General features: G+C 46.7%; 1 protein-coding gene across 1 annotated transcript in view; it reads left to right on the top strand.

The window, feature by feature from the left end:
- Positions 1-23,196, top strand: part of LOC309622194 (uncharacterized protein) — a gene marked incomplete at its 5' end in the record, with an annotated part of 79,363 nt that extends 56,167 nt beyond the window's left edge. Inside the window, 3 exons of the mRNA XM_082409320.1 lie at positions 3,138-3,275; positions 15,823-15,960; positions 23,140-23,196. Of these exons, the coding sequence (XP_082265446.1) occupies positions 3,138-3,275; positions 15,823-15,960; positions 23,140-23,174 (311 nt within the window). The remainder of the gene's footprint in view (positions 1-3,137; positions 3,276-15,822; positions 15,961-23,139) is intronic.
- Between the last annotated feature and the right edge of the window lie 303 nt (positions 23,197-23,499).

Genomic DNA, 23,499 nt, shown 5'->3' on the forward strand with positions numbered 1-23,499 from the left:
TATTCTATTTTATGTATCATATACTTAGAGCTATATAGATCTTCTTTAATTAATAATCCTTAGGAAGGAAAGAGCCATCTAGTTTGAACTATTACAGTTGTTCTGAAATCATATGTGTCTAATGAGTGAACTGATAGCAGCTTTTAAGGAGCCAAAGTAGGGATTAAGAAGCTCTTTTTGTAACTTGGTTCAAGAGTAGGGTGAAGTTTGTTGAGTGTACCTTGTGGAGAATGTTGTGGTCCAAGGCTCTTCTCTTTTAGTTTCTTCTCCTTGACTCCTACCTTCCTTGGGCTGGGCTAGGCTGGGGGCCAGGTTGGACTTGCGACTTAACGTTTCTCTTCCGCTTTCTCTTTTTTTTTTTTCTTCCATTATGGGCATTGCTTCGAGGACAAGCCTTGATCTTGCATTGGACGTTACTTCCTGTCACCTTCCAGCAGCAGGAGTCTTCTTTTCAGTGCTTGATGCTTCACGAAATAGACTCTGCCCGTTGGCAGCAAATACCAGAGAGCTAGGAGACAGAGCTGGTTGCAGACCTTTCCTCTTCCAGCCTTTGGTTGCAATTGTTTGGCCCATAATTTGCTAGCTCTAGTTCCTTGGGCCACACAGGTATCCTGCCATCTCCAGCTCTTGTTATATGTGAGAGACATTCTGAACACTGTCCCTTTTTCTTTGCACAGAAGTATATACAGTGTGGCAGTTACTGTAATCTCCTCCGCCTTGCAAACAGCCACTCTAGAATCTTGGACCTCTAGGACTCTCTGTCTTGCATGCTTGGGGGCAAGGCCAAGCAAAATGAAGAGGAGAATAATTAGAGAAAGAGGAGGACGTTGGTGGAGAATTGGGAGCAGGTAAGGTGAAAGGGCACAGGAGAAAAGAGATGCATGTAGACTTTTTGGTTTCTGTGGGAAACAGGTTGACACACTTGGGCCTCATTTGGTATTAACAGAACAGAGAGTTAAAGATCTAAGTAGCTAGATAGTGTGCAGCAACTGCCATGAAGTCTGTACACTGAAGAGAAGAGTCTCACATCTAGTTTTCATTTTGTTTTATGTCATAGTACCTTATTTATAGCATTCACTGGTGTGTTTGTAGAATACAGATGTTTTCAAATGCTCTGGTTTTGTCTACATGGTTATCTCCTTGTCCTGTTTGTAAGGAATCCAACATTGTAAGACATATTGCATGTTTTTCTCTTGACGATTGTTGACCTTGAAGCGTCATGAACTAACTTGAGCTGTTGGATTCTGTGGAGAAACGTTCAAAAGGGTCTGTGAAAAAGGCACTGTGGTGAGTCGCATTATGCACCCGAGCGTAAGGAGCAAGATATCTGCCACCAGCCCAGCTTGGCCTGGATTGCCTCTGTTTTAGTTCCCCTGGTTAGTGCTTTTCTCCCTAACCACTCTTGTGACTGTGATAATGTGAGTAAGGGCGGAGTTGCTAATGATCTATGTGTGAGGTAAGCTGGTTTGAGGGAGGAAATCTATGGACCTAGTCATTTTCCTTGGTGGTAAGCTTTCAGGGGTGCAGAGATGGATCTTCCTGGGGCCTTTTCTGGTCCCAGGAAGATATCGCATAGATGGGACCTCCCAAGACACACATTGAATCTTTAGGCCTGTTTTTCCTATTATGAGGTACGAACGAGTTTCTTCACTGATGGGGATGATGCTTATCTGAGAAGAAATTGTGAAAGGTGGTGTAGTGTAGAGGTGTGGCTTAAGCTTTTAAGTTTTCCTCCAGGTTTTTCCCCTAAGCTTCCTACTTCGGACGGCCTACTTACATGATACTAGTAGGTGATGTCCGGCTAACAACTTCCTAAATATACCTGCAAGCCAGATCAGTGTCTCTTTTCTCTGTATTCCCATGGAAATCAAGAGTCCCGCCGAATTTTCCATCGAAACAGTTGATTTGTGTTGTCTCTAGGAATTCTAAAGGGCGTACCGTTGCTTCCTAACCGGTGTCATTTGGGAGATCCGCCTCTGTACGTTCAAATGATTAATTTTGAGACTTTGCTCATGTGTGCAGTAAACCCTTGAATTCCCTAAGACCTTCCTTTCCTCCATCTCCTACCCCATTAAGCCCGCTTCAGTTCATCTCCTGAATTTCTTTGGAATCTGTCAGCCAGCTCTTCCTCAACTTCCTAATACTGAACTTGCCTGTCTGTTGCGATTAGGTCCTAACTGGTGTCCATATATCTTGTTTCCTTCCAATCCACTCTTCACACAAGAAACCTTCAAAGCAAGTTGGAACGTTGCTCATAAACATCGCTCACAAGCATTGTTTTGAGAATAGAAAACACACTGTTGGCCTTTAAGACTCTGCGTGGTCTAGAATCCTCTCTGCTTCTCTAGCCCCATCTTGTGCCACTTTTGCCCTCACTTTCTATGCTTCAGATACACTGAATTAACCTTAGTTCTCACTCATCTGACAGAAGTCAGTTCAGATACTATTTTTCACTGTGATTCCTAGCATTAAGGAATTTGATTATCAGGTTTTGTATGAGGACTATTTCATCAGGGGTACAGAAGTTCTGGCCATCTCTGGTTTTGGATATCCCTTATTTGTTGAGACCTTTGCGTTGTTTGGTTGCCTTTTGTCTGTTTTCCAGATGGGAAAACAGGAACAAGGGAAGTATAGGTTATTACTAGGTGGGGTTGAACAAGTGGAGCAGCAAACTGCAAAGCAGAAAGAAGAGGGACGTACTATAGAGGGATATGACTTCCATTCTCAAGGCGCCTGCATCCTGTGCAGGGAGACAGCCTAACATAAAATGTGCCTAACAACAAATATATTGACTTCTTACTAAAAATCTCCAGTTCATAGAACCGAGGGGTTTGTACCTTCTCCTTTAAAAGTGATAGTCCTGGGACTTCCCCGGTGGTCCCGTGGTGAAGACTCTGCGCTTCCAACGCAGCAGGCGTGGGTTCAATCCCTGGTTGGGGAGCTAAGATCCCACATGCTGCGCAGCCAAAGAAATTTTTGTCGAACGTTATACTCCTGTATTGTTGGCTTTAGTGGTTTAGATTTTGTTGTACTGTTAAGAAGATTTCAGTTTATTTACCGGGAACAAACAACACATAATGTAAAAATAGTTTCCCAGAAACGATTTCCATCATTCTCTTCCTCCCTTTCTCCCGCAGACTGGTGTTTCACCTTGACAAGTTCTCTGTCATTCCATAGGAAAGCTGTCTGGCTTGGAGGTTGCAATCCCAGGGAATTTTTCATCAGCGGGGAAGTCTCCATCACTACAGAGGAATCAAGGGAGAAGTCAGTCCCTGGTAAGTGAGATGCTCCCCCTAAACACCAACACAGCAGTCGTGTACCTTTCAAGGGGTTCAGGGGCAAGATGGGCAAGGCATTTCTACTAACTCTTCTTAAGGATCACGGACAGTGCCCTATGCTACGAGGTAAGCGGTGACTGCTGTAGTTCTTACTGGTGATCCTTTCCTGTCACTGATTCTCGGCCTTCTTTGTATTTCATAGGACTGTTGTCAGTCCAATACAAAATGAGTCTTATTTTTAAAAACCTGAAATGTTTTACAGAGCCTAGCATTCTCATATAGGGTCCTTTCCATTCTCCCCACTTTCCCGAGAGGCCAAGAACACTTCACACCATGAACTAGGAGAGGGGGTAGAGCCCTTTCTGATGAAATACATCAACAAAGACAGAGCCTTAGCCTGCTTGCTCTCTGGACAGGATCTCGGACCACAAGGTCTTCAATCCTGGTATAAATGAAGGAAGTGAGGACAGTTCAACTGGCACTCTGATAACAAGAGTTCGGAAACACCTTCCAAAGAGACTATAGCAGTAGATGAGGGAAGGGAGTGCTACAGTGTGGCAGTACAGGGGGAATGATCGGCTACAGCAGTGAAAAGTGTGGTACCGATTGGTGTGCTCTCGGGGTTCTTGTACATGTAGCATAGATGACCTCTACAGTGGCCCTCCCACCTTCCCACCTGCATTAGGTGTTGTTTTTTTTTGTAATTTATGTTTATGTATTTATTTACTGTTTGAACTTATTTATTCTACGTATTTATTTTTTTGGCTGCACTGGGTCTCTCATTGCTGTGCACGGGCTTTCTCTAGTTGGCGGCTAGCGGGGGCTACTCTCGGTTGCGGTGTGCGGGCATCTCATCGCGGTGGCTTCTCTTGTTGCGGAGCATGGGCTGTAGGCACGTGGGCTTCGGTAGTTGAGGCTCACGGGCTCTAGAATGCAGGCTCCGTCGTCGTGGCACATGCGCTTAGTTGCTGCACGGCATGTGGGATCTTCGCAGACCAGGGCTCGAACCCGTGTCCCCTGCATTGGCAGGCGCCACCAGGGAAGCCCTAGGTGTTCTCATATAGAGTCTAAAAACAGAGAGCACTGAGAGAAGGTAGTGGTTATTAAAGGCTCAGGATCTAAATTCTACCTGTCTCTACACCCCTTCCCAGCTGTCGATTTGACCCCATTTTTGAATGCTGACCTCATTGTTCAACTTTTCTCTGCCGTCTGTATACTCACCTTGAAAACTTGTTTCTGTGATGCGTTGAGCAGACACAGGGTGGCAGACTGCAGAGGTGGAAGCTGGTGGTCGGATATTTGTGGGCTGAATCTCCTTCAGTCCCATTCCCATTTCTGGTTGCCCAGAGGCCCTACTTCCTGTGTGTGACGCCGAGCCGTAGGATTGCGGGCAGGAGCCAAGTTCTCCATACAGTAAAGACCCCAGTGTGCCTTGGTTACAGTAATATACCTGGCTTCCTTCCTGGCAGGGAAGTGACAGGCGGCTATGCCCCTGCTTTGTTCGTGGGCCTCCTGATCCAGCAGTTCCCTTGGCTCTGCCCCTGTCGTCAGCTGCCCCTAGGATAACTCTGAGCCCTAGCCACTTCTCTGGTAGATTTCCCTATTCCCCCACTACAGTCACACCTGAATAAGGCAACTCAGACCTTTCAGAGATGTGTCCTGAACCTCTTGTTTTCTGAAATACCTATCTGGTGGTTGTGAGACTTAAGGCCAGCGTCCCCGAGAGACTTTTTCTATTTCTCCTAGTAAACCTAGACTCATCTTCTGTCACCTTCAACTCTACTCCAATTGTGTTCTTTCAACCCAGACCTCTGACCCTGCTTTTTACTTCTGCCATTTCATCCTCGCTCCTGCTTCCTTTCCTAAATCCATACGTCTCTTTTGGCCTTCCTAGCCCTGGGCCAAGTTCCTTCCTCTTTGCTCAGTTTTTACCCCTTTCCTTCATTCTCCCATCCAACTTTCAGTCCTTCCTTTCTCACGCCCCAGTTAGCAGCATCTGAAAATTCGAAAGGTTTGTTACTCGTCTATTAATTGTATTCCATTTACTTATTCAGTTCTATACCTGTCTTACCTGTGTATGGAAGAACAGCTGGTAGCCAAGGTGGCACCAAGAATCCTAGCAGCTCTCACTTGACGTATCCGTAGTAGTCGGCAATTTCCATTTCGTTTTCCCTCTCGGTGAAAAATTGCAGCTTGCCCGAAGAGGTGTATCTGGCAGCATTCTCCCGTTGTTGTTGAGCCCGCCTCTTCATGGCCTCTCGCTCTGGCCTCTGCTCTTGTTCGATGGGCTTTGACATGACTGGCTCAGGCACGTTGGGTTCCCTCCATGGAACTCGTTGCTTGCTGAAGTCTTGGAGTAGAAAGTGGGTTTGGAGCTTGGGTGGGGACTGGCGCTTATTCACAGCAGGGGGAACAGGCTCCCGCTGGAGAGGAGCGCCAGATGAAGTTTTGGAGGGTGCAGGCCTAGGAGCAGCAGACTGAGGGACACGAGGCTGGGTATGGTTGGGCCAAGCCGGTTGGGTTGGGTTGGTCACAGTTGGCTGAGCTGGTTTGGCGGGGCCTGGCAAAGAGGCAGGAGCTGGCTGGGATGAATTGGCTGCAGCAGGTTGAGCTGAGTCAGTAGAACCAGGCTGGGCACGGTAAGCCCCAGCAGGCCGATGTGAGGCCAGAGACTGTGGCCTCCGAGGAGCGGGTCGAGCTTGAGGCTTGTCCCAGGCAGAAAAAGGCAGAGGTATCAACTTGACCTTCCCAGGAGGAGGCCGCTCATACTGGGCTGGAGACGGACACTCTGTTTCAGCACTGCTGTCTGGTTTCTGGGCTTGGACTTGCGTTTTCTCAGGACCCTTCCCCTCACGTGGGGTATGCCGCCATGGCTGGATAGCTGGGGGTGGCTGGGGGTCTTTGGGGTTGCTTGACTTTCCCAAGAGCCGACAGGAAGAGCGCCCAGTTTTCGTCTCATTCTTCTTCCCCAGCGCATGAAGAACCTTCACAGACTCCAGCATGCGCACGCCAAGGGAGGTTCGAGGCTTTTGAAAGCTCTGTTGGAGAAGCTCAGTTTGGTGTTCCTTTCGCTTCGTGTGGGGGATTGCTGGCTTCTCTTCTGCCTTGACTTTGTTCCCTGACTGCTTGTTCTCCTCAGCCTTGTTTCTCCCTCTGGTCCTTTTGGTCTTTTCCTGCCCGTGGCTCTTAGTTTTGCTGATCTTTCTGGATGCAGCTTTCTGAGGTTTGCCTTGAGAGTGCTTGGCCGTGTTCACAGGAGCCCTGTCACTGACTGCAGCGTGGCATATAACCACTTCTCCCCCTAACAGGCACTCTGGATTCTTTGGCTGGATTTTGGCCTTGGGAGCGCCACTGATAGGCTCAGAGGCTTTCTGTTTGTTCTTCCTGGGTTGATCAGAGGGAACCTTTATGACACTTGGCTTTTCCTGCACCTGATTCACCTTAATGGCTCTGGTGTCTTTAGCTTTGATCACGTTGGGACCTTGGGATTGATCAAGATCTTTCAAAGGATTAAAGAGCTGGGGAAGGTGAATATCCTCCGCCAGTGTAGTAATGTCTGCAAGACCACTGCTAGGTTCAATCCCATTTTCAAGTGTCCCTAGGTCCTGACGACTCCGGCTGTTCTCTCCCAGATCAGCATTTTCAGAACCAGGCTGCTCCTCTTGGCTGAGGGGATCGGTGCAGGCCAGCGGCTGGTGAATATCAGGGATTCCTAAAGGGAGTAGTGGAGGATCTTGGTTCTCTGTTGGGATCTGGTAGGCATCCAGAGGCTTTGAAAGCTTGGTTTTGATATCATCCACGTGCTTACTCTCTATTTGTCCCTGGCTTGGAGCTGGAGGCAGGGCCAGGAGACGCCTGGCACTCTGGACTGGAGCTGTCACTGAAATGTCCCCAAGTTCAGATGGTGGGTTACTCTCAAGTATGTGGCTGTTTCTGCTACTGCAGGACTTGGGGAGTTCTTGACTTTGTGTCACACAAAACGTCTGGCTTGGAGGTTGCAATCCCAGGGAATTTTTCATCACCAGGGGGGAGGTCTCCATCCCTACAAAGGGATCAAGGGAGAAGTCAGTCCCTGGTAAGTGAGATGCTCCCCCTAAACACCAACACAGCAGTCGTGTACCTTTCAAGGGGTTCAGGGGCAAGCTGGGCAAGGCATTTCTACTAACTCTTCTTAAGGATCACGGACAGTGCCCTATGCTACGAGGTAAGCGGTGACTGTTGTAATTCTTACTGGTGAGCCTTTCCTGTCGCTGATTCTCGGCTCGCTTTGTATTTCATAGGACTGTTTATAAGTCCAATACAAAATGAGTCTTATTTTTAAAAACCTGAAATGTTTTACAAAGCCTAGCATTCTCATATAGGGTCCTTTCCATTCTCCCCACTTTCCCGAGAGGCCAAGAACACGTCACACCATGAACTAGGAGAGGGGGTAGAGCCCTTGCTGATGAAATACATCAACAAAGACAGAGTCTTAGCCTGCTTGCTCTCTGGACAGGATCTCGGACCACAAGGTCTTCAATCCTGGTATAAATGAAGGAAGTGAGGACAGTTCAACTGGCACTCTCATAACAAGAGTTCTGAAACACCTTCCGAAGAGACTATAGCAGTAGATGAGGGAAGGGAGTGCTACAGTGTGGCAGTACAGGGGGAACGATCGGCTACAGCAGTGAAAAGTGTGGTACCGATTGGTGTGCTCTCGGGGTTCTTGTACATGTAGCATAGATGACCTCTACAGTGGCCCTCCCACCTTCCCACCTGCATTAGGTGTTCTTTTTTTTGTAATTTATGTTTATGTATTTATTTACTGTTTGAACTTATTTATTCTACGTATTTATTTTTTTGGCTGCACTGGGTCTCTCATTGCTGTGCACGGGCTTTCTCTAGTTGGCGGCTAGCGGGGGCTACTCTTGGTTGCGGTGTGCGGGCTTCTCATCGCGGTGGCTTCTCTTTGTTGCGGAGCATGGGCTGTAGGCACGTGGGCTTCGGTAGTTGAGGCTCACGGGCTCTAGAATGCAGGCTCCGTCGTTGTGGCACATGCGCTTAGTTGCTGCACGGCATGTGGGATCTTCGCAGACCAGGGCTCGAACCCGTGTCCCCCGCATTGCATTGGCAGGCGGATTCTTAACCACGGCGCCACCAGGGAAGCCCTAGGTGTTCTCATAGAGAGTCTAAAAACAGAGGGCACTGAGCGAAGGTAGTGGTTATTAAAGGCTCAGGATCTAAATTCTACCTGCCTCTACACCCCTTCCCAGCTGTCGATTTGACCCCATTTTTGAGTGCCGACCTCATTCTTCAACTTTCTCTGGCGTTTGTTATACTCACCTTGAAAACTTGTTTCTGTGATGCGTTGAGCAGACACAGGGTGGCAGACTGCAGAGGTGGAAGCTGGTGGTCGGATATTTGTGGGCTGAATCTCCTTCAGTCCCATTCCCATTTCTGGTTGCCCAGAGGCCCGACTTCCTGTGTATGACGCCGAGCCGTAGGATTGCGGGCAGGAGCCAAGTTCTCCATACAGTAAAGACCCCAGTGTGCCTTGGTTATAGTAATATACCTGGCTTCCTTCCTGGCAGGGAAGTGGCAGGCGGCTCTGCCCCTGATTTGGAATCTGAGATGGTGTTCCCTGAGCAAGGCTGGCAGAAAGCGATGGATGTAGAGGGACCATGTTCTTGGCGTCTGAAGTTTTATCATCCTGGGCTGCCAGAAACATGGAGGAGGCAGCTGTGTGGCGGTCAGTGAGTGCCAGAGTAAAGTCTCCGAGTGAAGAAGAATTCTTTTCAGTGCTTGCTGTGATGTCCCACTCAAGAACACCTGGATAGGAAGCAGCTGAAGTGGAGATCTGGCTGTGGTCAGTAACTCCAGATAACATAGTCGTGCTAGAATGTTGGTAAAGGTAGGCACTACCCATGAGTGTCTGGAAAGGGGTACCAGTAGCCGATGCCGAACTGACGGCAGGGGCAGAGACTCTGGAGAAGTTGCAGACACTTCGTGTTAGGGAAGTTGCATTGCTCACCACAGGAGGAGAATGCTGCAGAGAATTTAGAGTTCCAAGTAGAGATGGATGTTGGAAATTTTCTGTAAGAACAAGAGGGTCATGAAAAACTCAGGGAGGTTGAGAAATTCTCACTACGTTTGAGGAACGGCATCATCTGAAGGTTCTTGCTATCAGGACACCTCTACTATCACTACTTCCTGAGAAACCCAAAATCAGACAGTTAATGATGGCTGTAAGGACTGAGCAGTTTTCCACTCTTCTCTATTAACTGCCTGTGCTCCCATCTTGGGCACAGACGGGCAGAAGAGCCAAGTGGTGTGGTTCAGAGATTGTTCTCTAGGCTGGAAGCAACCTTCTCCCTGCCCTGTCTTTCCCTTCAGCCTGCACTCGTATTGACTTCTATGCTATTTCCTAGACTGGAAGCATTTTAGAACTAGGAGGCCCTTAGAGAACTTCGATGTTCTCAGTCTCATTTCGTGAGTAAGGAAACTGAGGCTCAGAGAGGTCGGGTTGACTTGTTCAAGTTCTCTCATTATGTTAGTATCATTACCAGGTTTCAGAACCTAAGTATCCTGACTTCCTTGCCAGGACTCCACTCTGAGCATGATACTGCCAGAAAGCAGGAGAAATAGAACTTATAATATAGGCATTTTTTTTGTCCATTAGAAAACAGTACGGCTATTACCATTGTCGTCTTCAGTGTCTCCCTTTGCTTGTGCAGTTCCCACGCTATTACCTAGAGGTGACGTACAGCTCAGTCCAACTGGTGAATTGAAAGAGTCATTTTTGCCCTCTTCAAGCCCGGTTTCTCATCCTACCTCAAAATGATTACCCGAAAGTGGATTTCTTAAGTGCTTTTGGAAAGGGAAAAGTTATCTGATTACTTCAGATTCCTCACCTATAAAGTGGTTATAACACCACCACCAATAATAATAGCAGTAATAATTAATAGATGAATAAGCTGATCTATTGCGTATGATTTATATGGAGGAAGATACAATAAGTTCTAGAAAGACAAAGAAAAATCATGACAAGCATATTACGTTAACGAAAAAGAAATCCATAGATATTAATGAAAACTGGGGTATGTGGCAAGTATCGAAGCCTAATGAATTTACTAACAAATGGCATTCTGTACCATCCATGCAATATTATGAAAGTGAATTTTGCCCACTCTATTTTAGTGAATACTATTAACCAGAAGACACGATGGAGGTGATAGAGGTGAATGAATTCCTAGCCAATGCATACAGACAGAGAAGGTATGTCAGTAAAAAATGCATAACAAGCAACAGAATGCAATAAATGTGCATGTATAGGTAGCCACAACACATATAGACAAGTATTTCAATGAAAACCGGTACGAAGCAGACAGCAAAATAATAAGTGTAAAAGAGTTTCATTATTGTGCTCCTTCATATTTTTACCCAGCAAGTAAGAGGTATTAAGCCTAGGAGAAATATATATTTCAATGAATATAGCTTATATAATAAGCAGAAAGGAAGCTTAAAATGTATCAGGAAGGTTTTTGGATTTATCCTAGAACTTAGATTAGAATCATCTTCAGCATCCAAGAAGATGGCATCCCAAAACCTCAAAAAACCATCATGCCTAGAATCCAATTAAAAAAGATTTTCAAATGTAAGAAAATCCACAGGACTCCACAATATGGTTTTCGATAAACGTGGATGTTTGTTTGTTTTGTTTCTTTGGCCGCGCCGCGTGGCCCTGGCCGTGAAAGCACCGAGTCCTAAGCACTGGACCGCCAGGGAATTCCCTAAGTGGGGGGGGGAATTAGAGATGTGGGGCTTGACTTTTTCTTCTTCTTCTTCGGTAGCTAAGCTCTACAAGCGAACGATGGCTGTTGATCAATGTGCTCTCTGTGTTAGGAAGGAAATAACTGTAAAAATGAAAAGCAGCCTTGCCTTAGAACCTACATATCACACCAAGGAAAATAGTCCTTCTGATTCAATTTAGAAGATATCACTTAAAATGTTGAATTGGTGAAATGTCTACCTAGTTTAAAAATTAGAAAGAATAAAACACTGAAAAGCAGCCCCCTAGATAACCACTGTGGTTGCTTGTTTATAGGAGCCATCATTTCTAAAACGTATTTCTAAAATGTTTATATTCAAAACTGTCAAGTGGCCAACTGTATTCAGAGAGGCAATAAAAGAAAGAAAACGGAGTATGACTTTTCTGATAAGCTGCCTTTCCCGGTGATCCCCTGTTCTGGCCTTACTTTCCTTCTTAAGTCTGTTAATGTAAGGGTTTGCTACCATCAACTTGGTTTTGCCCTGCTCTGAGCAGGTTTCCCTCTGTGCTGTTTCTGCTTTAATTGAAAATCTTTGGTTCCCATCAGCATTCCATTGCAAACTCCGTTTTTCTTGAGAGCTCCTCTATGCTTTCCCTCTTCATTCTTACATTTTCTCCCATCTCTTGGTGCCTGTTGGCCTGTGCTAATGAAAACCATCCTAAACTTCCTTACGCTCGACTCTGTGCCTCCCTGTAGAGCCCAGTACTCTCCATCCTCTCTCCCTATTCTCTCTTTTCAACTAGTCGAAATCCTAGTGGAGGGAGACCATTAGAGATGAAACATCTTGGTATATATTGCTAGTTTTCTATGTCCCCTGGCTTTTCTATGTTTCTGTTGAAACACTCTTGAGAAGTGTCTGATTTCGTTTTCTACATGGGTACCCTTTAAGGCTCAATACTGGAAAAGAAGGGGATCAGAGTGATCAACCCAATGTGGTATCCTAACGTAACAGTTAAGGAAAGCAACAGGCTTTGTGAGACAGCCAGTGATTTGTCCAAAGTCACACAGATAGTAAACGTCAAAGTCAAAAGTGAAATTAGGTCTCCAGACTTGTAGTTCAATACTTTCCCTCATTATTCCATGCTATTTTGAATCTCCTACTCAATTTAGGGGCAAAAGAAATCGAACGCAAAACTTTCCAAAGTTTCTTTTCTTACCTGACATGGTCAGAGAAGAGGAAGCATCCACTGCAGGTACAAGGGATGAGGAGACAACACTAGAGGATGTCTGAGTGGCTGCAGCTGAACGGCGCACGTGTCCAGTACAGAGGTCACTGGTTACTGGTCCAAACAGCTCCACGGAAACCCCAAGGCTCTACCAAGTGGTAGTAGGTTTGGGAGGAGAGTGATGTCACAAAGCAGGCAGTTGAAAGGTATGAGAGAGCCAATAGGGAGGTCCGATCCCCAACAGGAAGGCGGGCTTGGGTGAAGAGAGTGTAGGAGAGCTAAAACAACACCTGAGTTTCTGAGCTTTGGGGAGGAGGAAATCCTAGAAGACAGATTTACCTCCCCCAGGCTCTTCCATTAGGGAAATCATTGCCACATTTCTTACAGACGTTCATTAATACACTGAACTAAGAGTTACTTATATTCTACAGAGTATTCTATTTTATGTATCATATACTTAGAGCTATATAGATCTTCTTTAATTAATAATCCTTAGGAAGGAAAGAGCCATCTAGTTTGAACTATTACAGTTGTTCTGAAATCAGATGTGTCTAATGAGTGAACTGATAGCAGCTTTTAAGGAGCCAAAGTAGGGATTAAGAAGCTCTCTTTGTAACTTGGTTCAAAAGTAAGGTGAAGTTTCTTGAGTGTACCTTGTGGAGAATGTTGTGGTCCAAGGCTCTTCTCTTTTAGTTTCTTCTCCTTGACTCCTACCTTCCTTGGGCTGGGCTAGGCTGGGGGCCAGGTTGGACTTGCGACTTAACATTTCTCTTCCGCTTTCTCTTTTTTTTTTTTCTTCCATTATGGGCATTGCTTCGAGGACAAGCCTTGATCTTGCATTGGACGTTACTTCCTGTCAACTTCCAGCAGCAGGAGTCTTCTTTTCAGTGCTTGATGCTTCACGAAATAGACTCTGCCCGTTGGCAGCAAATACCAGAGAGCTAGGAGACAGAGCTGGTTGCAGACCTTTCCTCTTCCAGCCTTTGGTTGCAATTGTTTGGCCCATAATTTGCTAGCTCTAGTTCCTTGGGCCACACAGGTATCCTGCCATCTCCAGCTCTTGTTATATGTGAGAGACATTCTGAACACTGTCCCTTTTTCTTTGCACAGAAGTATATACAGTGTGGCAGTTACTGTAATCTCCTCCGCCTTGCAAACAGCCACTCTAGAATCTTGGACCTCTAGGACTCTCTGTCTTGCATGCTTGGGGGCAAGGCCAAGCAAAATGAAGAGGAGAATAATTAGAGAAAGAGGAGGACGTTGGTGGAGAATTGGGAGCAGGTAAGGTGAAAGGGCACAGGAGAAAAGAGATGCATGTAGACTTTTTGGTTTCTGTGGGAAACAGGTTGACACACTTGGGCCTCATTTGGTATTAACAGAACAGAGAGTTAAAGATCTAAGTAGCTAGATAGTGTGCAGCAACTGCCATGAAGTCTGTACACTGAAGAGAAGAGTCTCACATCTAGTTTTCATTTTGTTTTATGTCATAGTACCTTATTTATAGCATTCACTGGTGTGTTTGTAGAATACAGATGTTTTCAAATGCTCTGGTTTTGTCTACATGGTTATCTCCTTGTCCTGTTTGTAAGGAATCCAACATTGTAAGACATATTGCATGTTTTTCTCTTGACGATTGTTGACCTTGAAGCGTCATGAACTAACTTGAGCTGTTGGATTCTGTGGAGAAACGTTCAAAAGGGTCTGTGAAAAAGGCACTGTGGTGAGTCGCATTATGCACCCGAGCGTAAGGAGCAAGATATCTGCCACCAGCCCAGCTTGGCCTGGATTGCCTCTGTTTTAGTTCCCCTGGTTAGTGCTTTTCTCCCTAACCACTCTTGTGACTGTGATAATGTGAGTAAGGGCGGAGTTGCTAATGATCTATGTGTGAGGTAAGCTGGTTTGAGGGAGGAAATCTATGGACCTAGTCATTTTCCTTGGTGGTAAGCTTTCAGGGGTGCAGAGATGGATCTTCCTGGGGCCTTTTCTGGTCCCAGGAAGATATCGCATAGATGGGACCTCCCAAGACACACATTGAATCTTTAGGCCTGTTTTTCCTATTATGAGGTACGAACGAGTTTCTTCACTGATGGGGATGATGCTTATCTGAGAAGAAATTGTGAAAGGTGGTGTAGTGTAGAGGTGTGGCTTAAGCTTTTAAGTTTTCCTCCAGGTTTTTCCCCTAAGCTTCCTACTTCGGACGGCCTACTTACATGATACTAGTAGGTGATGTCCGGCTAACAACTTCCTAAATATACCTGCAAGCCAGATCAGTGTCTCTTTTCTCTGTATTCCCATGGAAATCAAGAGTCCCGCCGAATTTTCCATCGAAACAGTTGATTTGTGTTGTCTCTAGGAATTCTAAAGGGCGTACCGTTGCTTCCTAACCGGTGTCATTTGGGAGATCCGCCTCTGTACGTTCAAATGATTAATTTTGAGACTTTGCTCATGTGTGCAGTAAACCCTTGAATTCCCTAAGACCTTCCTTTCCTCCATCTCCTACCCCATTAAGCCCGCTTCAGTTCATCTCCTGAATTTCTTTGGAATCTGTCAGCCAGCTCTTCCTCAACTTCCTAATACTGAACTTGCCTGTCTGTTGCGATTAGGTCCTAACTGGTGTCCATATATCTTGTTTCCTTCCAATCCACTCTTCACACAAGAAACCTTCAAAGCAAGTTGGAACGTTGCTCATAAACATCGCTCACAAGCATTGTTTTGAGAATAGAAAACACACTGTTGGCCTTTAAGACTCTGCGTGGTCTAGAATCCTCTCTGCTTCTCTAGCCCCATCTTGTGCCACTTTTGCCCTCACTTTCTATGCTTCAGATACACTGAATTAACCTTAGTTCTCACTCATCTGACAGAAGTCAGTTCAGATACTATTTTTCACTGTGATTCCTAGCATTAAGGAATTTGATTATCAGGTTTTGTATGAGGACTATTTCATCAGGGGTACAGAAGTTCTGGCCATCTCTGGTTTTGGATATCCCTTATTTGTTGAGACCTTTGCGTTGTTTGGTTGCCTTTTGTCTGTTTTCCAGATGGGAAAACAGGAACAAGGGAAGTATAGGTTATTACTAGGTGGGGTTGAACAAGTGGAGCAGCAAACTGCAAAGCAGAAAGAAGAGGGACGTACTATAGAGGGATATGACTTCCATTCTCAAGGCGCCTGCATCCTGTGCAGGGAGACAGCCTAACATAAAATGTGCCTAACAACAAATATATTGACTTCTTACTAAAAATCTCCAGTTCATAGAACCGAGGGGTTTGTACCTTCTCCTTTAAAAGTGATAGTCCTGGGACTTCCCCGGTGGTCCCGTGGTGAAGACTCTGCGCTTCCAACGCAGCAGGCGTGGGTTCAATCCCTGGTTGGGGAGCTAAGATCCCACATGCTGCGCAGCCAAAGAAATTTTTGTCGAACGTTATACTCCTGTATTGTTGGCTTTAGTGGTTTAGATTTTGTTGTACTGTTAAGAAGATTTCAGTTTATTTACCGGGAACAAACAACACATAATGTAAAAATAGTTTCCCAGAAACGATTTCCATCATTCTCTTCCTCCCTTTCTCCCGCAGACTGGTGTTTCACCTTGACAAGTTCTCTGTCATTCCATAGGAAAGCTGTCTGGCTTGGAGGTTGCAATCCCAGGGAATTTTTCATCAGCGGGGAAGTCTCCATCACTACAGAGGAATCAAGGGAGAAGTCAGTCCCTGGTAAGTGAGATGCTCCCCCTAAACACCAACACAGCAGTCGTGTACCTTTCAAGGGGTTCAGGGGCAAGATGGGCAAGGCATTTCTACTAACTCTTCTTAAGGATCACGGACAGTGCCCTATGCTACGAGGTAAGCGGTGACTGCTGTAGTTCTTACTGGTGATCCTTTCCTGTCACTGATTCTCGGCCTTCTTTGTATTTCATAGGACTGTTGTCAGTCCAATACAAAATGAGTCTTATTTTTAAAAACCTGAAATGTTTTACAGAGCCTAGCATTCTCATATAGGGTCCTTTCCATTCTCCCCACTTTCCCGAGAGGCCAAGAACACTTCACACCATGAACTAGGAGAGGGGGTAGAGCCCTTTCTGATGAAATACATCAACAAAGACAGAGCCTTAGCCTGCTTGCTCTCTGGACAGGATCTCGGACCACAAGGTCTTCAATCCTGGTATAAATGAAGGAAGTGAGGACAGTTCAACTGGCACTCTGATAACAAGAGTTCGGAAACACCTTCCAAAGAGACTATAGCAGTAGATGAGGGAAGGGAGTGCTACAGTGTGGCAGTACAGGGGGAATGATCGGCTACAGCAGTGAAAAGTGTGGTACCGATTGGTGTGCTCTCGGGGTTCTTGTACATGTAGCATAGATGACCTCTACAGTGGCCCTCCCACCTTCCCACCTGCATTAGGTGTTGTTTTTTTTTGTAATTTATGTTTATGTATTTATTTACTGTTTGAACTTATTTATTCTACGTATTTATTTTTTTGGCTGCACTGGGTCTCTCATTGCTGTGCACGGGCTTTCTCTAGTTGGCGGCTAGCGGGGGCTACTCTCGGTTGCGGTGTGCGGGCATCTCATCGCGGTGGCTTCTCTTGTTGCGGAGCATGGGCTGTAGGCACGTGGGCTTCGGTAGTTGAGGCTCACGGGCTCTAGAATGCAGGCTCCGTCGTCGTGGCACATGCGCTTAGTTGCTGCACGGCATGTGGGATCTTCGCAGACCAGGGCTCGAACCCGTGTCCCCTGCATTGGCAGGCGCCACCAGGGAAGCCCTAGGTGTTCTCATATAGAGTCTAAAAACAGAGAGCACTGAGAGAAGGTAGTGGTTATTAAAGGCTCAGGATCTAAATTCTACCTGTCTCTACACCCCTTCCCAGCTGTCGATTTGACCCCATTTTTGAATGCTGACCTCATTGTTCAACTTTTCTCTGCCGTCTGTATACTCACCTTGAAAACTTGTTTCTGTGATGCGTTGAGCAGACACAGGGTGGCAGACTGCAGAGGTGGAAGCTGGTGGTCGGATATTTGTGGGCTGAATCTCCTTCAGTCCCATTCCCATTTCTGGTTGCCCAGAGGCCCTACTTCCTGTGTGTGACGCCGAGCCGTAGGATTGCGGGCAGGAGCCAAGTTCTCCATACAGTAAAGACCCCAGTGTGCCTTGGTTACAGTAATATACCTGGCTTCCTTCCTGGCAGGGAAGTGACAGGCGGCTATGCCCCTGCTTTGTTCGTGGGCCTCCTGATCCAGCAGTTCCCTTGGCTCTGCCCCTGTCGTCAGCTGCCCCTAGGATAACTCTGAGCCCTAGCCACTTCTCTGGTAGATTTCCCTATTCCCCCACTACAGTCACACCTGAATAAGGCAACTCAGACCTTTCAGAGATGTGTCCTGAACCTCTTGTTTTCTGAAATACCTATCTGGTGGTTGTGAGACTTAAGGCCAGCGTCCCCGAGAGACTTTTTCTATTTCTCCTAGTAAACCTAGACTCATCTTCTGTCACCTTCAACTCTACTCCAATTGTGTTCTTTCAACCCAGACCTCTGACCCTGCTTTTTACTTCTGCCATTTCATCCTCGCTCCTGCTTCCTTTCCTAAATCCATACGTCTCTTTTGGCCTTCCTAGCCCTGGGCCAAGTTCCTTCCTCTTTGCTCAGTTTTTACCCCTTTCCTTCATTCTCCCATCCAACTTTCAGTCCTTCCTTTCTCACGCCCCAGTTAGCAGCATCTGAAAATTCGAAAGGTTTGTTACTCGTCTATTAATTGTATTCCATTTACTTATTCAGTTCTATACCTGTCTTACCTGTGTATGGAAGAACAGCTGGTAGCCAAGGTGGCACCAAGAATCCTAGCAGCTCTCACTTGACGTATCCGTAGTAGTCGGCAATTTCCATTTCGTTTTCCCTCTCGGTGAAAAATTGCAGCTTGCCCGAAGAGGTGTATCTGGCAGCATTCTCCCGTTGTTGTTGAGCCCGCCTCTTCATGGCCTCTCGCTCTGGCCTCTGCTCTTGTTCGATGGGCTTTGACATGACTGGCTCAGGCACGTTGGGTTCCCTCCATGGAACTCGTTGCTTGCTGAAGTCTTGGAGTAGAAAGTGGGTTTGGAGCTTGGGTGGGGACTGGCGCTTATTCACAGCAGGGGGAACAGGCTCCCGCTGGAGAGGAGCGCCAGATGAAGTTTTGGAGGGTGCAGGCCTAGGAGCAGCAGACTGAGGGACACGAGGCTGGGTATGGTTGGGCCAAGCCGGTTGGGTTGGGTTGGTCACAGTTGGCTGAGCTGGTTTGGCGGGGCCTGGCAAAGAGGCAGGAGCTGGCTGGGATGAATTGGCTGCAGCAGGTTGAGCTGAGTCAGTAGAACCAGGCTGGGCACGGTAAGCCCCAGCAGGCCGATGTGAGGCCAGAGACTGTGGCCTCCGAGGAGCGGGTCGAGCTTGAGGCTTGTCCCAGGCAGAAAAAGGCAGAGGTATCAACTTGACCTTCCCAGGAGGAGGCCGCTCATACTGGGCTGGAGACGGACACTCTGTTTCAGCACTGCTGTCTGGTTTCTGGGCTTGGACTTGCGTTTTCTCAGGACCCTTCCCCTCACGTGGGGTATGCCGCCATGGCTGGATAGCTGGGGGTGGCTGGGGGTCTTTGGGGTTGCTTGACTTTCCCAAGAGCCGACAGGAAGAGCGCCCAGTTTTCGTCTCATTCTTCTTCCCCAGCGCATGAAGAACCTTCACAGACTCCAGCATGCGCACGCCAAGGGAGGTTCGAGGCTTTTGAAAGCTCTGTTGGAGAAGCTCAGTTTGGTGTTCCTTTCGCTTCGTGTGGGGGATTGCTGGCTTCTCTTCTGCCTTGACTTTGTTCCCTGACTGCTTGTTCTCCTCAGCCTTGTTTCTCCCTCTGGTCCTTTTGGTCTTTTCCTGCCCGTGGCTCTTAGTTTTGCTGATCTTTCTGGATGCAGCTTTCTGAGGTTTGCCTTGAGAGTGCTTGGCCGTGTTCACAGGAGCCCTGTCACTGACTGCAGCGTGGCATATAACCACTTCTCCCCCTAACAGGCACTCTGGATTCTTTGGCTGGATTTTGGCCTTGGGAGCGCCACTGATAGGCTCAGAGGCTTTCTGTTTGTTCTTCCTGGGTTGATCAGAGGGAACCTTTATGACACTTGGCTTTTCCTGCACCTGATTCACCTTAATGGCTCTGGTGTCTTTAGCTTTGATCACGTTGGGACCTTGGGATTGATCAAGATCTTTCAAAGGATTAAAGAGCTGGGGAAGGTGAATATCCTCCGCCAGTGTAGTAATGTCTGCAAGACCACTGCTAGGTTCAATCCCATTTTCAAGTGTCCCTAGGTCCTGACGACTCCGGCTGTTCTCTCCCAGATCAGCATTTTCAGAACCAGGCTGCTCCTCTTGGCTGAGGGGATCGGTGCAGGCCAGCGGCTGGTGAATATCAGGGATTCCTAAAGGGAGTAGTGGAGGATCTTGGTTCTCTGTTGGGATCTGGTAGGCATCCAGAGGCTTTGAAAGCTTGGTTTTGATATCATCCACGTGCTTACTCTCTATTTGTCCCTGGCTTGGAGCTGGAGGCAGGGCCAGGAGACGCCTGGCACTCTGGACTGGAGCTGTCACTGAAATGTCCCCAAGTTCAGATGGTGGGTTACTCTCAAGTATGTGGCTGTTTCTGCTACTGCAGGACTTGGGGAGTTCTTGACTTTGTGTCACACAAAACGTCTGGCTTGGAGGTTGCAATCCCAGGGAATTTTTCATCACCAGGGGGGAGGTCTCCATCCCTACAAAGGGATCAAGGGAGAAGTCAGTCCCTGGTAAGTGAGATGCTCCCCCTAAACACCAACACAGCAGTCGTGTACCTTTCAAGGGGTTCAGGGGCAAGCTGGGCAAGGCATTTCTACTAACTCTTCTTAAGGATCACGGACAGTGCCCTATGCTACGAGGTAAGCGGTGACTGTTGTAATTCTTACTGGTGAGCCTTTCCTGTCGCTGATTCTCGGCTCGCTTTGTATTTCATAGGACTGTTTATAAGTCCAATACAAAATGAGTCTTATTTTTAAAAACCTGAAATGTTTTACAAAGCCTAGCATTCTCATATAGGGTCCTTTCCATTCTCCCCACTTTCCCGAGAGGCCAAGAACACGTCACACCATGAACTAGGAGAGGGGGTAGAGCCCTTGCTGATGAAATACATCAACAAAGACAGAGTCTTAGCCTGCTTGCTCTCTGGACAGGATCTCGGACCACAAGGTCTTCAATCCTGGTATAAATGAAGGAAGTGAGGACAGTTCAACTGGCACTCTCATAACAAGAGTTCTGAAACACCTTCCGAAGAGACTATAGCAGTAGATGAGGGAAGGGAGTGCTACAGTGTGGCAGTACAGGGGGAACGATCGGCTACAGCAGTGAAAAGTGTGGTACCGATTGGTGTGCTCTCGGGGTTCTTGTACATGTAGCATAGATGACCTCTACAGTGGCCCTCCCACCTTCCCACCTGCATTAGGTGTTCTTTTTTTTGTAATTTATGTTTATGTATTTATTTACTGTTTGAACTTATTTATTCTACGTATTTATTTTTTTGGCTGCACTGGGTCTCTCATTGCTGTGCACGGGCTTTCTCTAGTTGGCGGCTAGCGGGGGCTACTCTTGGTTGCGGTGTGCGGGCTTCTCATCGCGGTGGCTTCTCTTTGTTGCGGAGCATGGGCTGTAGGCACGTGGGCTTCGGTAGTTGAGGCTCACGGGCTCTAGAATGCAGGCTCCGTCGTTGTGGCACATGCGCTTAGTTGCTGCACGGCATGTGGGATCTTCGCAGACCAGGGCTCGAACCCGTGTCCCCCGCATTGCATTGGCAGGCGGATTCTTAACCACGGCGCCACCAGGGAAGCCCTAGGTGTTCTCATAGAGAGTCTAAAAACAGAGGGCACTGAGCGAAGGTAGTGGTTATTAAAGGCTCAGGATCTAAATTCTACCTGCCTCTACACCCCTTCCCAGCTGTCGATTTGACCCCATTTTTGAGTGCCGACCTCATTCTTCAACTTTCTCTGGCGTTTGTTATACTCACCTTGAAAACTTGTTTCTGTGATGCGTTGAGCAGACACAGGGTGGCAGACTGCAGAGGTGGAAGCTGGTGGTCGGATATTTGTGGGCTGAATCTCCTTCAGTCCCATTCCCATTTCTGGTTGCCCAGAGGCCCGACTTCCTGTGTATGACGCCGAGCCGTAGGATTGCGGGCAGGAGCCAAGTTCTCCATACAGTAAAGACCCCAGTGTGCCTTGGTTATAGTAATATACCTGGCTTCCTTCCTGGCAGGGAAGTGGCAGGCGGCTCTGCCCCTGATTTGGAATCTGAGATGGTGTTCCCTGAGCAAGGCTGGCAGAAAGCGATGGATGTAGAGGGACCATGTTCTTGGCGTCTGAAGTTTTATCATCCTGGGCTGCCAGAAACATGGAGGAGGCAGCTGTGTGGCGGTCAGTGAGTGCCAGAGTAAAGTCTCCGAGTGAAGAAGAATTCTTTTCAGTGCTTGCTGTGATGTCCCACTCAAGAACACCTGGATAGGAAGCAGCTGAAGTGGAGATCTGGCTGTGGTCAGTAACTCCAGATAACATAGTCGTGCTAGAATGTTGGTAAAGGTAGGCACTACCCATGAGTGTCTGGAAAGGGGTACCAGTAGCCGATGCCGAACTGACGGCAGGGGCAGAGACTCTGGAGAAGTTGCAGACACTTCGTGTTAGGGAAGTTGCATTGCTCACCACAGGAGGAGAATGCTGCAGAGAATTTAGAGTTCCAAGTAGAGATGGATGTTGGAAATTTTCTGTAAGAACAAGAGGGTCATGAAAAACTCAGGGAGGTTGAGAAATTCTCACTACGTTTGAGGAACGGCATCATCTGAAGGTTCTTGCTATCAGGACACCTCTACTATCACTACTTCCTGAGAAACCCAAAATCAGACAGTTAATGATGGCTGTAAGGACTGAGCAGTTTTCCACTCTTCTCTATTAACTGCCTGTGCTCCCATCTTGGGCACAGACGGGCAGAAGAGCCAAGTGGTGTGGTTCAGAGATTGTTCTCTAGGCTGGAAGCAACCTTCTCCCTGCCCTGTCTTTCCCTTCAGCCTGCACTCGTATTGACTTCTATGCTATTTCCTAGACTGGAAGCATTTTAGAACTAGGAGGCCCTTAGAGAACTTCGATGTTCTCAGTCTCATTTCGTGAGTAAGGAAACTGAGGCTCAGAGAGGTCGGGTTGACTTGTTCAAGTTCTCTCATTATGTTAGTATCATTACCAGGTTTCAGAACCTAAGTATCCTGACTTCCTTGCCAGGACTCCACTCTGAGCATGATACTGCCAGAAAGCAGGAGAAATAGAACTTATAATATAGGCATTTTTTTTGTCCATTAGAAAACAGTACGGCTATTACCATTGTCGTCTTCAGTGTCTCCCTTTGCTTGTGCAGTTCCCACGCTATTACCTAGAGGTGACGTACAGCTCAGTCCAACTGGTGAATTGAAAGAGTCATTTTTGCCCTCTTCAAGCCCGGTTTCTCATCCTACCTCAAAATGATTACCCGAAAGTGGATTTCTTAAGTGCTTTTGGAAAGGGAAAAGTTATCTGATTACTTCAGATTCCTCACCTATAAAGTGGTTATAACACCACCACCAATAATAATAGCAGTAATAATTAATAGATGAATAAGCTGATCTATTGCGTATGATTTATATGGAGGAAGATACAATAAGTTCTAGAAAGACAAAGAAAAATCATGACAAGCATATTACGTTAACGAAAAAGAAATCCATAGATATTAATGAAAACTGGGGTATGTGGCAAGTATCGAAGCCTAATGAATTTACTAACAAATGGCATTCTGTACCATCCATGCAATATTATGAAAGTGAATTTTGCCCACTCTATTTTAGTGAATACTATTAACCAGAAGACACGATGGAGGTGATAGAGGTGAATGAATTCCTAGCCAATGCATACAGACAGAGAAGGTATGTCAGTAAAAAATGCATAACAAGCAACAGAATGCAATAAATGTGCATGTATAGGTAGCCACAACACATATAGACAAGTATTTCAATGAAAACCGGTACGAAGCAGACAGCAAAATAATAAGTGTAAAAGAGTTTCATTATTGTGCTCCTTCATATTTTTACCCAGCAAGTAAGAGGTATTAAGCCTAGGAGAAATATATATTTCAATGAATATAGCTTATATAATAAGCAGAAAGGAAGCTTAAAATGTATCAGGAAGGTTTTTGGATTTATCCTAGA

The sequence above is a fragment of the Balaenoptera borealis genome (assembly GCF_965194805.1).
Source record: "Balaenoptera borealis genome assembly, contig: HAP1_SCAFFOLD_1787, whole genome shotgun sequence".
In the NCBI taxonomy this organism is placed as follows: domain Eukaryota; kingdom Metazoa; phylum Chordata; class Mammalia; order Artiodactyla; family Balaenopteridae; genus Balaenoptera; species Balaenoptera borealis.